We start from the raw sequence: 14,737 nt of genomic DNA on the forward strand, positions 1-14,737 counted from the left end.
TTTATTACATTTGGCATTTCATATTATTGCCTTTATTCTGATAGGGAATTGATATTTATAAAGGTAAAGTAATATTTCTGTGGTTAATCTATTAAAATTGGCTAAAACTAAAGTCACATCCAAGATTGCCAAACTCTCAACCCCTTGCTTCCAGCACCTCACCTAGTTCTTGTGTAACACTCTGTGAATCAGAAGCATTGATAGTACCGTCATTGTGACTACACCTCTGTCTATAAATTCACTCATAGCCTTTGGAGTTTTTATGTCACTCTTGATTTAAACTCAGGATTGATTTTGTGCATTTCCCCAGGCTATATTTGACTTTTTGTTCAAATAAGAACAAAAACACCACATAGATTTCATGAGGAAATCATTAAGTTTAATAGATACAATCGTATTTTTTTGTTTTAATTGGTCTTATTATTCATCATTTTCATAATTCTTTTTGTTGGTACAGGCTGGGTCAGGTAGATTATCATATGCGAGTTATGTGGATTCCGTGACAGTCATCAACTCACAGCAATTAAGTGAAATAAAACTTTTTATAGTTGGTACAAGTACTTATTTGTTTCTAAGTTCAATTGGACAATTTAATGAGCTTAAAATGTGAAAAGAATGGCATTCTTTACAATAGCTGTATGCCCAAACAAGATCTCAATGGCACATTTTTTTATCCTTTAATTTGAATCTTTCCAAATGTAAAATGTCAACCAATGTTTGCCAGGGCCACATAACTTTTATTTTTGGTCTGACTTGCCATTAGCATAATTATTGTGAGATCATGTATATTGTTGCTTATATCAGTAGTTTATTCATTTTTATTGCTGAATAATATTCCACTATTCATTTATCCATTCTCCTGTTAATGGGCATTCAGATTGTTTCCAGTTTTTCACTATTACAAATAAAACTGCTATGAAAATGTATGCACATAATAAACATATGCTTGCATTAGTCTTGTGTAAATACCTAGGAATAGAATGGCTGTAGCATACGGTAGGCATGTGTTTATAGTTAATAGTTAATAGTTTAGTTATAGTTAATAGCTTAGTTATAGTTATCATTAATAGTTAATGTGTTAATAGTTTCATGAAACTATTTTTTAAGTGGTTATACCATTCTACCAGAAGTGTATGAGAGTTCAAATTGCTTCACACACTCGGTATGGCCAGTTTTTAATTTAGCCAAATTTTAGCCATTCTCGTAGGGATACGATGTACCTCATTATAGCTTAATTTTCAATTCCATAATGACTATTTGTGTTGAGCATCTTTTTATGTACTTATTTGCCATTTATATATCTTTGGGAAAGTGTTCATTCAAATCCTTAGCCATTTTTAAATTGGGTTGTTTGTCTCACTATTGAGTACTAAGAGATCTGTAGATATTATGGATACAAACCAATGTTGTTGAATGTATGTTTTGTTGAAACATTCATCCGTAAAAATATACCTTTTCCCTGAAAATAAGACCTAGCTGGACAATCAGCTCTAATGCATCTTTTGGAGCAAAAATTAATAAAAGACCCGGTCTTATTTTACTATAATATAAGACCAGGTCTTGAATAGAATAGAATAGAATAGAATAGGTGTAGAATATCTGTTCTTATATAATATAAGACCAGGTCTTATATTAATTTTTGCTCCAAAAGATGCATTAGAACTGAATATCCGGCTACGTGTTATTTTCAGGGAAACACGATATGTGCTCCAATGGTCATTACAGCTTTATTTAGGGTGGCCAACAAATGCGATATATGATTGGATAAAGAATTTGTAATATATACACAATGGAATACTATTCTGGCATAAGAAAAGATGAAATAATACCATTTGTGACAATATGGATGGATCTTGAGATTATTATGTTAAGTGAAATAAGTCAGACAGAAAAAGTTGAGAACCATATAATTTCACTGATATGTAGTATATAAAACTGAAAACAACTAAAGAACAAGACAAACAAATGAAGAAACAAGAACTCATAGACACAGACAATAGTTTGGTGGTTACCAGAGGGTAAGGGGGGTGGGGGGTGGGGGATGAGGGTGAGGGGGATCAAATATATGGTGATGGAAGGAGAACTGACTCTGGGTGGTGAACACACAATGTGAGATATAGATGATCTATTATCGAATTGTATACCTGAAGTCTATATAACTTTACTAACGATTGTCACCCCAATAAACTTTAATTAAAAAAAAAATAGGTCCGGCCTGGTGGCTCAGGTGGTTGGTGTGCCGCACTCCTAATGCGTAGGTTACCCACTCCATTCCCACATGGCCAGTGAGCTGCGCCCTCTACAGCTAAGATTGTGAACAACAGCTGTCCCTGGAGCTGGGCTGCTGTGAGCAGAAGGAGATTGACGTGAGCTGCTGTGTGCTGCCATGGGCTGCTGTGAGTGGCAGACCGACTGGCAAATGACTGCCTCAGCCGGGGGGAGTGCAAGGCTCAGAATACCAGCATGGGCCTTAATATACGTATAAATTTATATATACCTATATATATATATGGCAGATTTTTTTCTCAGAATGTGCTTTGCCTTTTCATTTTCATAATGTTGTCTTTTGAAAATCAAACATTGTTAATTTTGATGAAGCCCATTTTATTGATTTAAAAATATTTATAGTTTATATCTTTTATGTTGTAGTTAAGGAAACTTTGCCAAACATGGTTATTAACATTTTGTCTTATATTTTCTTCTAAAAGTTTTACAGTATAAAATTTACATTAAGGCCTGTTATCCTCTGTGAGTTTATATTTTATTAAGGTAAGAAGTTACGGTCAATGTTCATTTTTGTGGAAATGGCTATTCTATTGTACAATATCATTTTCTGAAAAGATCCTTCCCCATTTAATTGTCTTGGCATCTTTTCAAAAATCAATTGGCCAAATATGTTTCCATATATTTCTGGACTCTCTTCTCTGTTTCATTAATTTATCTGTATAAATAGGCCCATACATTATTGCCTTGATTAATATAGCTTTATAATAAGTCTTGAAATAAAGTAGTTTGAGTCCTTCAACTTTGGACTCTTTACTGCCAAAAGCTGTTTTGGCTAATCTAGATTTTTTGTATTTCCATATAACATTTAGAATCAACTTGTCAATTTCAGCAACAATAACAATACAGTGCTTCATGAGATTTTTAATAGAATTGTACTCAATCCATCTGCTAACTTGAGGAGAATTGACATCTTAATAATATTGAGTTTTTTATGTAGAAACATGATATATCTCATTTGTTTAGGTCTTTAAATTCTCTCAGTAATGTTCGGTAGTTTTCCATGTACAGGCCTTGTGTATCTTTTTTCAAATTTATTTCTACGTACTTTATATATTTTGATGCTGTTGTAAATGATTATTTGTTTGCTATTAAATAGATATTTAATTATTGTTTGTTGCTATTAAATAGATATACATTTAATTTTGATATCATCTATCTTGCTACCTTATATTCTAAAGACTTGCTAAGCTTATTTATTAGTTACACTACCTCTTTGTAGATTCCATCAGCTTTTCTGCATAGATGATCATGTTTGAGAACAAAGATGATTATTCTTCTACTCCCAAACTGAATGGCTTTGATTTCTATTTTTGCCTTATTCCATTGACTAAACCTCAAGTACAATGTTGAATCGAAGTGGTGAGAGTGGATATTGTTGCTTTATTCCTGATTTTAGAGAATATTCTGTCTTTTACAATTAGGTATAGATTTTTTCATAGATATTCCTTATCAGGATGAGGAAGTTCCCTTCTTATTCCTACTTTTTGAGAGTCTTAATCAGGAATGAATGTTAGATGTTAGTAATTTTTAGTTAGTAGTAATTGTTTTCCTCTAATCTGATAATTAAATCATTTTTATTGATGATTAAAATTGTAAATCACATTTATTAATTTAAAAAATATTAAACCAAGCTTGCACTCCTTGTATAAACCCCACTTGGTCTTGATGTATTACTTTTAACATCTTGTTGGATTTGATTTCCTAAACATTTTTGAAGAACTTTTGCATCTATGTCAATGAGGATATGTGCCTATAATTTATTATCTTTTTATGCCTTTGTCCTTTTTTGACATAAAGGTAATGCTGGCATTATTGAATGAATTGGAATGTTTCCCCTTCTTTTTTACTTTCAGTTATTGTAAAGACCCTGAATGACAGAAAAGCATGGGATCCAAAGATATTACACTTTGATAAAAATATAGCACTTTCTCTAACTGAATCATTCCCTAACTTTAGTATACATGAGAAACTACTTTATGTAAAAGTTTCTTATACGTAAAGATTTTGATTTAGAATGTCCAAAATAGATCACAGTTTGCAGGAACAAAGAAAAACCAATCTCCGTCAGGTTATTCTGATATAGTTGATCCATGTTCTGAGGATTCTTAGTGTATTCAGTGGTTCTCAAAGTATGTTTCACAGAGCAACACCGTTAGAATCACCTGGGAACTTTTTAAAAATACAAATATTCTGTCCTCACTTCAGACTTACTAAATCAAAAATTATCAGAGAGGAAATGGCAGTCTGCCCTTCAATAGCCCTCAAGGTGACTCCAAAGTTTGAGAATTACTGGACTATGTTAATAAGAGAAAAACAAAAAGTAGTAGATACAGATGCAGTTAATTTTATGTATTTTTGTTGTAAATAGAGATAATTTATTCTATACTGACTTTCATTCCTTTGTAAGATATGTGGAAGATCTGAGAGTGAGGGAAGGGAGGGTAAGTTAGATGCTTGAGTAGTGTGGAGAAGTTCTGAATAGTCATTAGGAAAATGGAGAAGCAGGCCAATGAGATTGTTAGCCACTAATGGATGTCAGCTTAAGCAATGTGATTGTCAACTTTTATTGATGTCCATCTTCCCAATCATTCAATATTCTGTCTAATTCTGAACTGTTCAATGTAGCGGGGTGGAGAAGGCAGTGTCTTGGATTCATACAGTTATTTTGCCAAATGGGTAAAAAGGAAGGAGAAAAGGATACAGCAAGTGAGGGTATTTGTAAGAGAGTGAATTATAATAATCATGGATCATAGTCTCTATGCTGTATAAAGAAAGAAGTAAGACAAATTAACAGAAAGACAGTTCTAAGATCTATGGATAAAAAAGTCTTCATGAGATAGAAGAACTATTTTAATAGACATATTTCAGAAAATTGGCTGGGAGTGTAAATGATAATGGCGGAAAAGTAAAATGCTTGTTTATGAATTCTTGTTGTTTTTATGTGATAGAAAGCTATAATATATGACCTTGATAATAGAAGTTGAGATTACTATGCCAGATCATTGGTATTGAAAAATCACAAAATGGGTGAATAAATATTCACATTCATATTGAAGTTCTCTTTCATTAATGATGTTAATCATAGTAGTACGTGGCTGAATTGGAAATTGACATCCAAGGAATAAATCATAAAGTACACTGACATCACTATCATATAATATAAATTGGAAATCATCATTGGCATAGGAAAGTTCTGATGGATACATATTAGTTTATCTGGCAGATTATTTTGAATCCCACCATAATTTCAAAATTGCATGTCCCCGGTGTGTCCTAAAGTCATGGACTGTCGTTTGATAATGAGATTCATAATTGGGATATCTATGTATGAATTGTGATTTCACTATGCAGGTACAAAAAGTAATTGAATCATAATAACTTCCTATTTTCCTATTCATGACAGGAGCAAAAAAAGTTTGCTTTGAAAGTCTACTAGCTCAGAAGTACAAGAATGGAAGTTGTTTCTACTGTGCCTTTCTAACATCTATTCTAATTCTGTGTTTCAAATTCACAGAGAGTGAAGAAGTTTACCAAAGGCAGGTGCTGTCAATTTCATGTATCATCTTTGGAATTATCATCGTGGGCATCTTCTGTGCAGCATTCTACTTCAAAAGCAAGTAAGATCATTTTTTCTCAAGTGTTAAAAGGTTACTTCTCAGAGGAAGCACTTTGTCTTTCTTTAAGTTCACAGGCTTTGCTCCAGGCAGAGGGATCTGTGCAAATGGGTCCATCAAACATCTACAAATGACTTAGAATCCTTTGTAGACTGTGGTGAGTGTGTACAGCATGTGCATACGTGTATGTGGTTTATCTTCATGCACATAGTTATCGTTCCTCTCTGTGATCATGAACACTCTATGTTCTTTGTACATTTCGGTTACCTGCCAGAATTAAATGCTCAGTGTCTACCTGTCACTAAGGGGTTAACTCTTCTGAACAGAAAGATCACTGCTGTAGACCTAAACATCATCAACCAGTATCTAGCCTTTAAAAAAATTACACACACACACACACATCTCCACACTTGCCCTTTCATAGTGTTTTTATGTGATACCCCTAAAGGGGTTTTACCAAATGTGAAATATGAATATTATAAAATCTATTGTGATTCACCAGTTGGTATGCACATCTCAAATATGCCCTATACTTCCCTGGCCAAGAACCAGAACTTCTACAGATAAAGGTGCTTATTTGTGACTAATAAAGCAGAACAAAAAATATACATAATATATATATGTATATGTATATATAATACATGTATATTTATTTTCAATGAATTTTGATAAAGATATTTTCTTTATGGAAATGGTATAATCTGCACTTAAAATAGGAAATGCAGATAAAAATATTAAATTTCTTGGTTTCTTATAAGGCATGTAGGCATAAAGAAGTTGGCACAGATTCTGTTCCTAAAACTTGTCTGAAATCCACACCAATGTGTAACTGCTTTTCATTGAATATGTATTTTTCTACCCATTTGCTCTTCTAGAAATGGATCAATTTCCAGATATAGTATGATTTACCTCTCTGCATGTTGTGTATGTTGATCTTTAAAAAGAACAGCCATTATGGTTTAAAAAAATAATGGAAACTCAAGTATGAAACCAGAATTAGTAACTATTACTTTTAATAAACAATTTCAGAATAGGTTTAGATTTTCAGAATTATTGTGAAAATTGTAAAGACAGAGCACATATACCCCAGACCCAGTTTCCCCTAGTATTGTCTTAAATTATTAGTATGCTTCCTTTAATACTGATACATTATTAGAACTAGAGTTCATACTTCCAGATTTCTTTAGTTTTTACCTAATGTACTTTCTTCGTTCCAGGGCCGCATCCAGGATACTACATTACATTTAATTATCCCATCTCCTAGGCAACTCTTGACTGTGACAGTTGTTAGTGTTCATTTTTAAGCACTTACTCTTTGTCAGACACACTGGGCTTTTCATGGATTATCTCCCAATCCTCACAACAATTGGAATCGTGCATTATTGCTGCATTTTTCAAATAATATTATCATTGCACTTTAAAATATTAATTTGTCAAAGCCGCACAGTAGAAAATTGCAGATAGGGTCTTTGAATTCCCATGGTTCTAGTTTCAATCACGTAGTCTAAACCACTCTCCCACAGCAGCTGCTTGGAATGAATCAGGAAAATCATGCTCTGGTGCTCGTATTTGTCTAGGGTGGCTGTGTGGCATCCTTTTTTTGTGTCAGCCATGCCTGTGTTCAAATCTTCAGGTTGCCACTTTCTTATTATGTGTTATTATGCAAATTACACCCAGTCCCTTAGCCTCAGTTTCCTCTTTGGTAAAATGTGGCCAAAAATAATATCTACCTTCTAGAATGTGTTAAGGATTAATGGGAGAATAGTGTAAAGAGCACACCATAGTGTTTAAAAGAGTAATTACTCGATGAAGCCTTGCTATAGTTAACACCTCCAGTTTTCCACACTGGAACTTAGAGGCTGGATAAGTACAGAGTGAAGTGTTCACAGGAGCGCGAGAAGGGTAATCACACCCCATAGGGCGTTAGAAGGGTCTCCTTGAAAGTGCTGTGTGCAAGAAAGAAATTGTGTATTTAACAATAAGCAAATTACTATGAAGAAGTACTTAATCACCTATTTTTGGAGTATAATTGGCAGTTGTACCACATTTACATGAAAGACTGATTATAACAATCACAAAAACAGAGAACAGCTGGATAACTAGAGGACTTCCATCTTCAGGCCTGTCAGCTCTCCTTCTCTGGGCAGCCCGTGGGCTCTGAGAGGAGCGTCTTTTCCTGGGGCTTAGGGAGCTGTCAGAGAGTTTAATGGAAGCACTGTGCTACGTCAGGTTCATTACGGGCAGCTCAGAGGACTGACCCAATGGAGGAATGCTAGTCAGGATGTTGTCTTTCTGCCTGCCCAGGTGGGACACATTTTTATGAAAAATAAATAAGAAATATGAGAATGATAAAGTAATAATAAAAACTGAAGCCTTTTCCAAGTGGAGTTATAGTTCTCATTAGAGTATATTTCCTTCTTCTTGTACAATTTCCAGGCATGGTCTTCCTTTATTTTTCTTTGGCTGAGAGGAATACCCGACTCCACACCAGGCATCTAATCCATATAGCTGAAAGCAATGTTAACTTTTATAACAACCAAGCACAAGATTCTCTGTGCTCATGCTTGGAATTCAAATTCCCTTCCCAAAACCTTGAGCAGACTCTACCTTGACCTTTCCTTACTTTCACACATATGCTAAGGTTGTTTATATGTGTATAATTTCTCTACTTCATCTTAGAACTTCCAAGTCTTCTAGGATTCTAGGATCTGTCTCTCTTTGGTTTCCAAATAAATTCACCTGAACTTCCATTTTATATACTGCGATGCATAGTTCCTGGCCAAAGAAAGTCAGGACTTACATGGAAGCTCACATTCTCTTGGTCATATATATTTTGGTTCCCATAATCCTTCAGATCCCACCACTTTGGTCCTGTCTCCATTCTCTTCTCAGCCTTGGTATGGCATGACCTCACAGATGGACTATTAAGCAAATTATTAGGTGATGAAAGTTTGAAGGCAGGTAATATGATGCAGTAGCAGTGAGGAACACCTTCTTGAATTCAGAGGATTTTCTGACTGAGTTAATTAAACTCCAACAATTCTAAAGGACCCAATGAAAGAAATTCTCATCACTCCCAATTAGTCCATACAGTCCCATAAGGAGTTACTAGAGCTATTAATTGAGCCTTTCCAATCTGGCTGACATGGCTTACATGGCAACTATAAATCCTTGCAGGTTTTCCTTTTAATTTCAACTCATGTGGGTAAGACATGTGAGACTGGCTGTAGGAATCCTTAGTAGACTCTGGATATGCAGGACATAATTCAACTCTAAGAATGGAATTGGGATAGGAGGGGAAATGTTCCAGGAGCAGAAGCTGGGGCAAATAATTATCACAACTGGGAAAACACTGGAGGAGAAACGAGAACTGGTGCTATCAGTAAAAAGCTGATATGGTAACCACCTGCCCTGACTGTTGGTTATCACCCTCTGAAGTAAGAGATTTTAGGTCACAAAGAAAGCCTCTTACAGGTGGATAGTCAGTGGATGTTCTGATATGCTCTATACTTCTCTTCAGCAGCGAAGGTCTTAGTTCCCTAGTTGCTAAAACACAATTATGATAACAGTTACCTTTCTCAGGCACATGCTCTCGCCTGAGATAGTCCACGTCTGATGACAGGGCAATGTGAGGCTCTGAAGGCCTCAACTTTTGTCCCAACTTGGGATATAAGGCCATACCAGTTTCAAAGCTTCCTGTGGCACTTGCTGAGATCTTCACTGAGATTGCATCACATACCAACGCCTCCTTCTGCCCAGCCCTGCTTCCTTCCCTTTGCTTCCACAGATGTTGACCCAAAGAGCCCTCCCTAGTAAAACCCTACAGACTATCTCCATCTCAGCATCTGCTTCCCTAGGAGCTCAACCTGCAGTGTGACAAGTAATGTTTACCAACAGGCTTGTGATACCTGATATTCTACAACTTACATCTCATTCCCTTCTGATTAATTGGGCCAGAGAAACTGAAAAGTCAATGAATTATACAATTGTAACACTGATAGTAGGGTTCCTGTGTGCACGGCCCGTATGTTGTCTTCCCCAGAGCGACTGCTCTCACGAGAGGGCTAATGGTTCTGTGGTCCAACGCTGCTCATTTCCTCTGTTCCCGTTTTCTGGGGGAAGGTAGGAAAAAGGAAAAATGTGCATGCCTGGGAGAGGGGAGCAATGATGGAGAAGAAGGCAGGCACAGAAAAGAAAGGCCCATTTATCCTGGAATATTAGTGAGTCAGGGCTTGAGTGAGAAGGAAATAAAGGAAAGCAAATTATAAAAGGATTTAGGAAATGTAGGCTGACATTTTATGAGGAAAATTCCTTTAGAGGTTTACATTTCACAGACACTGAATTATGGAATGACTTAAAAGGTAGTATTTCTACTATTTAATTCTTAGGAGAGGAATTGGGTTCTCTCTCTGGGCCAGGCCCCCTCTCACTGCTTCATGATGATTTCCTCAGGTAGACTGTTTGCTTCATCCGTGAATCCCTGATAGGATTTTGTGGCTCTAATGTGCTTCTTAAGATGCTGATTTGATAGATTTGTTTTTAACAATAGGTTACAAATTAGCTGTTAGGAAGTGGATAGATAATTACAACTGGATTAAAGCAACTAAGAGTCCTGGAGACAAAAGCCCCCAAAATAATTGAAAAGATAAAAGAAATGGTTAAACAGAGAACATCATAGTGGTGTTGCAAGTTCAAAAGAGGCAGTGGTGCTCCGAGCCTCCAAATCCTGTGGCAAATACTGTCTCTTGCTCTGGAGAGATGCCGTTAAGACAACCTTTTCTCTTTTCTCTTTGAGCCAGTATCCTGATTCCCCTGTAGTATCTGCCCGTATAACTAAGCATGTTAAATGATGAGGACGGGGACAGATTTATGCTTCACATGGATGCTCACATTTAATTTCCCCAGTATCCATGGAAGAGAGCTTTTACAGACTCCCTTTGCAGATAAGGAAACTGAGGCTCAGACAAGCTTAGGAAATAAATCATTTTGATGTAGGAAATCCAAACAAAACTAGGGGGTGGCAGAGCTGGGATTCAAGTCCCAGTTCCTCTGATACCTGAGACCATACTCTGCGGAGTACTGCCTGGCTGGAGGAGCTCCCTGCAAGAGCCAGTCCGCCTATGCTACCAAAAGGGAAGAGGCAACATTCAGGGGAGGTGACCCTGCAAAGCTTTTTTGTTTGCGTGGTTTGGTTTGGTTTGTTTGTTGGTGTGTTTGTTTGTTTGTTTGTTTTATGGGCAGTGAGTCTTCTGCTGGTAGATAATTGCTGTAAAGCTCTTGGGAGAGGAAAGCTTGCGGTAATTTGCTGCATCCCTCTTGGTTAGCCAGCCACTGACTGACTCAAACAGCCACCCCACATATGCAAGCAGGCCTACTTTACTTGGAGTCCAAAAACTGAGAGTAGCCTCAGCCTTCCCACTGAGAAGCTGTGGGACAATGGGCAAGTGGTTGACAGTTCTGAGTGGTAGTGAAGAATACAGAGTATGCAGCCAGACTGGCTGGTGCAAGTCCAGCTCTACCACTTCCTAGCTATATGACTCTGAGCAAATTCTTTATCTTTCTGTGCCTCAGTTTTGTCATCTACTCAATGAGCATAGAATTAATGCCTCGTCACACAGAAATTTTGTCAAGAATAAGTGAGTTGACACATGGAAACCACTTAAAATGATGCTTGGTACATAGTGGGCACTCTTTCAGAATTAACAATTTTTATCACTCGCAAAGAAATATTTACAAAGGGATAAAAATCATTATATTCAGGGTTGATGGTAACAACAAATTAGCTGTTTCAAAACTGTAAAAAAGAAAATGCATACATGTTATGGTACATACCTCAGCCATGCAGTCAAACTACACAAATATAATTATACCCATATAAATATAACTTTGCAAGTATGTTATAGGTGGCTGCTAGATGCAAGCTTCACATTTTCCTACTGGTTACTTCTTCAAAGTATTTCTAATTCTTTGCAGCTGAACCCTCAGGGTTAGGGACCTCTTGCACCTACGGGGTGAGGAAATGCATTATGTTTCTATCTGCGTTCAGAGCACAATTGGATGCGAATCCCTGGATGATGATGGGTACTACCACCTTCTCTTCAAATTGGAAGTATTTCTTGGTGGGGTTGAAAATAAGGGAAGGATTCCCTTTGTTAATGAAGTGTATTTAGCTTTAGTAAATGACAAATATAGGTGATGGAATGAGTGAACCTGAAAGAAATATGCATAGAGTTAATTTATGTAGCTATTTATACATTTATTTCTTTAAACCTGCAGGAAACAAGCAAAACAAATTCAAGAGCAGCTGAAAGAGCCACAAAGTGGTAAAAACTACAGTCTCAAAGCATCGAGCACAATGGCAAAGTCAGAGAGCTTGGTGAAAAATCACGTCCAACTGCAAAATGTAAGTGACATGTCTCTGCTTCTCTTCCCACAGCCCACTCAGTGCTCCCGGTCCAGAGAGGGTAGGGAGCCTACAATCAGCCTATATGTATACATATATATGTGTGTATATATACATATATATATATATATATACATATATATGTATATATATATATATTTAATATTTTATAGATTTTTCCTTAAATCATCAGTGTGTGCACATGAATGCATATATGTGCTGGATGAAAGAAAAATTAAATATCAGCTCTTGATTACAGTCGGTAATATAAATTAGTCTCTGGAAGCAAAAAGAGCTTCAGTTGTTCGTTCCATAATCACTTATTGAATCCTTACTATGTGTCAGAAATTGCGCTGTGCCCCAAGGATACAGTGATGCCTACCGTATGGAAACTTATGTGTAATAAGAAATACCAACACCAGAATCAGAGGAGGTGTGTGGGCCAAGATGGTTACTATTGCAACAGAAAGGCCAGCAAAGGAAGGTGGGTTGGGGTAGGTATAGAGGCTGCCTCTTGAGCTGGGTTTTGAAGAATATGAAAGGTTCGTCAGATAGTCAAAGAGCAAAGGACAAGAGACTAGAACACACAAATAGAATAAAGTCATGTAATCCTACGAATGCATGCTATGTTCAGGCACCTCCAGGGTAAGGAGTATGAGAGAAATCAAAGGTGAGAGAGGTGGGAGGTGAGAATTGTGGTCCTACAGTCAGCACTTCCTAAGCCTTAAACAGATCAAGCCTTAAACAGATACCAGGACTTGAAGTTAAATACAAACTATGAATCCTACATCTTTCTAAAGTAGTTTTAATCATTTCTGAGATATATTGCAAAGCACTTAAGACAAGTGAATACCATCAAAGACATACTGAAATATTCCTCTCAGGGTAGCAACTCTTTGCCCCCACAAAGGATTGCACTTCCAGATTCCGAGGCACAAAACAAAGGAACAAAGGCCATGGTATAAACCTAGTATTTGAGTATAATAGGCAATCACTCAGGACACATGTGCACCCCTCCAAATGTGTAAATCGCTCGGAATTTATACATCATTTATGATTCTAAGAATCACTACTCAGAAAGTCGCCATTATGTTGGGCATAACAGATGTACTTAGACGTTTAATGTGGAATTCATAAATCAGAATTGTTTCCCAGCAAAATTTTGTTTAACTTGTAATCATGGCTATTTGTGGGGATTGTTCTTCACTGAAGCAGAGAAAATACTTTTGCTAATGATTTCTAATACGTAGTATTCCACCAGCCTAAATCAAACACAGTGATGGAGCGCTTCAATTACTCAGCAACTGGACCTGTCAAAGATAAGCAAAGCCAGCCACTGGTTACAGTAGTCAGGACAGATTGGAATCAGGAATACACTAATGCATTATGGAAAAGGGTGCAGTGTGAACTGAACTCAACTCCAATTTGTGCAGAGGTGACTGGGTGTTTTAAAGAAAGAATTAGGGAATAAGGAAGGGAAACAGTGGGGCCTTAAAAGTCAGGAAAGTGAAAAATTACAGAGTTGGTCAGTGTAAATGCGATTAGGCCAGCTGCGTCTGTTAGCTGGCAATTATTGAATTTAGGATTCTGTACTTCCACGGAGCCTCTATCCTTCCTGTTGATTACATTTTGGAGAAATGGCTTTCAGGTCCTTGAGAGACAGTTCAGAGTTGTAGGAGATGCATATACATCTCAAAGTGACAAAGGAAGCTTTACAACTTGTAAGCCCTTTTTAGTAAATGCTCTAGAAAAGGGAGGTCAAAGGCCTCAGGTGTTGGCTAGAAAAAAACAGTAACTTCCTTTGAAGGCCTTGAGTTTGTTTGTTTGTTTGTTTTCAGGCATGCCCTTCAAGCAGGGCTAGAGTCATCCTAGGGGTACAGCCTTTAGCTGTCATGTTAGAGTTTACTCAAGTCTTATAGTGTGGTGGTGAATGAATGGCATCGTTTGTAAGAATCTGCGATTTTGATAGGCCAAAGTTGAAGCCTGGTCAAAAAGAGCGCTCAGAGAAGCCTGTCTGTCTAAAGTGTGGTCAAGAAGAGTCTTTGTCAGTCCCTATGGATTTTACAGGGTTGCAGCCAGAACACACACAGAGTTTTGTTTCTACACCAAACATGTATGATTAATAGCATTTTCTGTCTGATCTATGACCTCCACAAACTAATGTAGTTGGGAGAAGGCACAATGGTTCACAAAGTGGCCGTTCACAATTTTCTCATCCTTCCCCTCCTGGTAAACACTCATGCTCTTTCCTACTGCTCACTATTAAAGCAATATTATTATAAAATAAACTGCACTCCTCTGCTCCCCTCAACCTTCATTTGACTGGAATTATTAGGGTTAGAAAAACAAGAAAGAAATTACTAACTGTGGGGATTCCGATACGGGAAATACCTTTGGGTACAGATGGTTTGACTTTCTTTTCCTCTCCCTCCCC

General features: G+C 36.9%; 1 protein-coding gene across 10 annotated transcripts in view; it reads left to right on the forward strand.

The window, feature by feature from the left end:
* Window positions 1–14,737, forward strand: part of NRG3 (neuregulin 3) — a 1,097,333-nt gene that overhangs the window by 1,051,804 nt on the left and 30,792 nt on the right. For all 10 annotated transcript variants that reach the window (XM_033131417.1, XM_033131422.1, XM_033131418.1 and 7 more), the window contains exons 5-6: window positions 5,801–5,903; window positions 12,177–12,303. In XM_033131417.1, coding sequence (XP_032987308.1) covers window positions 5,801–5,903; window positions 12,177–12,303 — 230 coding nt within the window. The remainder of the gene's footprint in view (window positions 1–5,800; window positions 5,904–12,176; window positions 12,304–14,737) is intronic.

Source organism: Rhinolophus ferrumequinum, chromosome 16 (assembly GCF_004115265.2).
Source record: "Rhinolophus ferrumequinum isolate MPI-CBG mRhiFer1 chromosome 16, mRhiFer1_v1.p, whole genome shotgun sequence".
NCBI classification, from domain to species: domain Eukaryota; kingdom Metazoa; phylum Chordata; class Mammalia; order Chiroptera; family Rhinolophidae; genus Rhinolophus; species Rhinolophus ferrumequinum.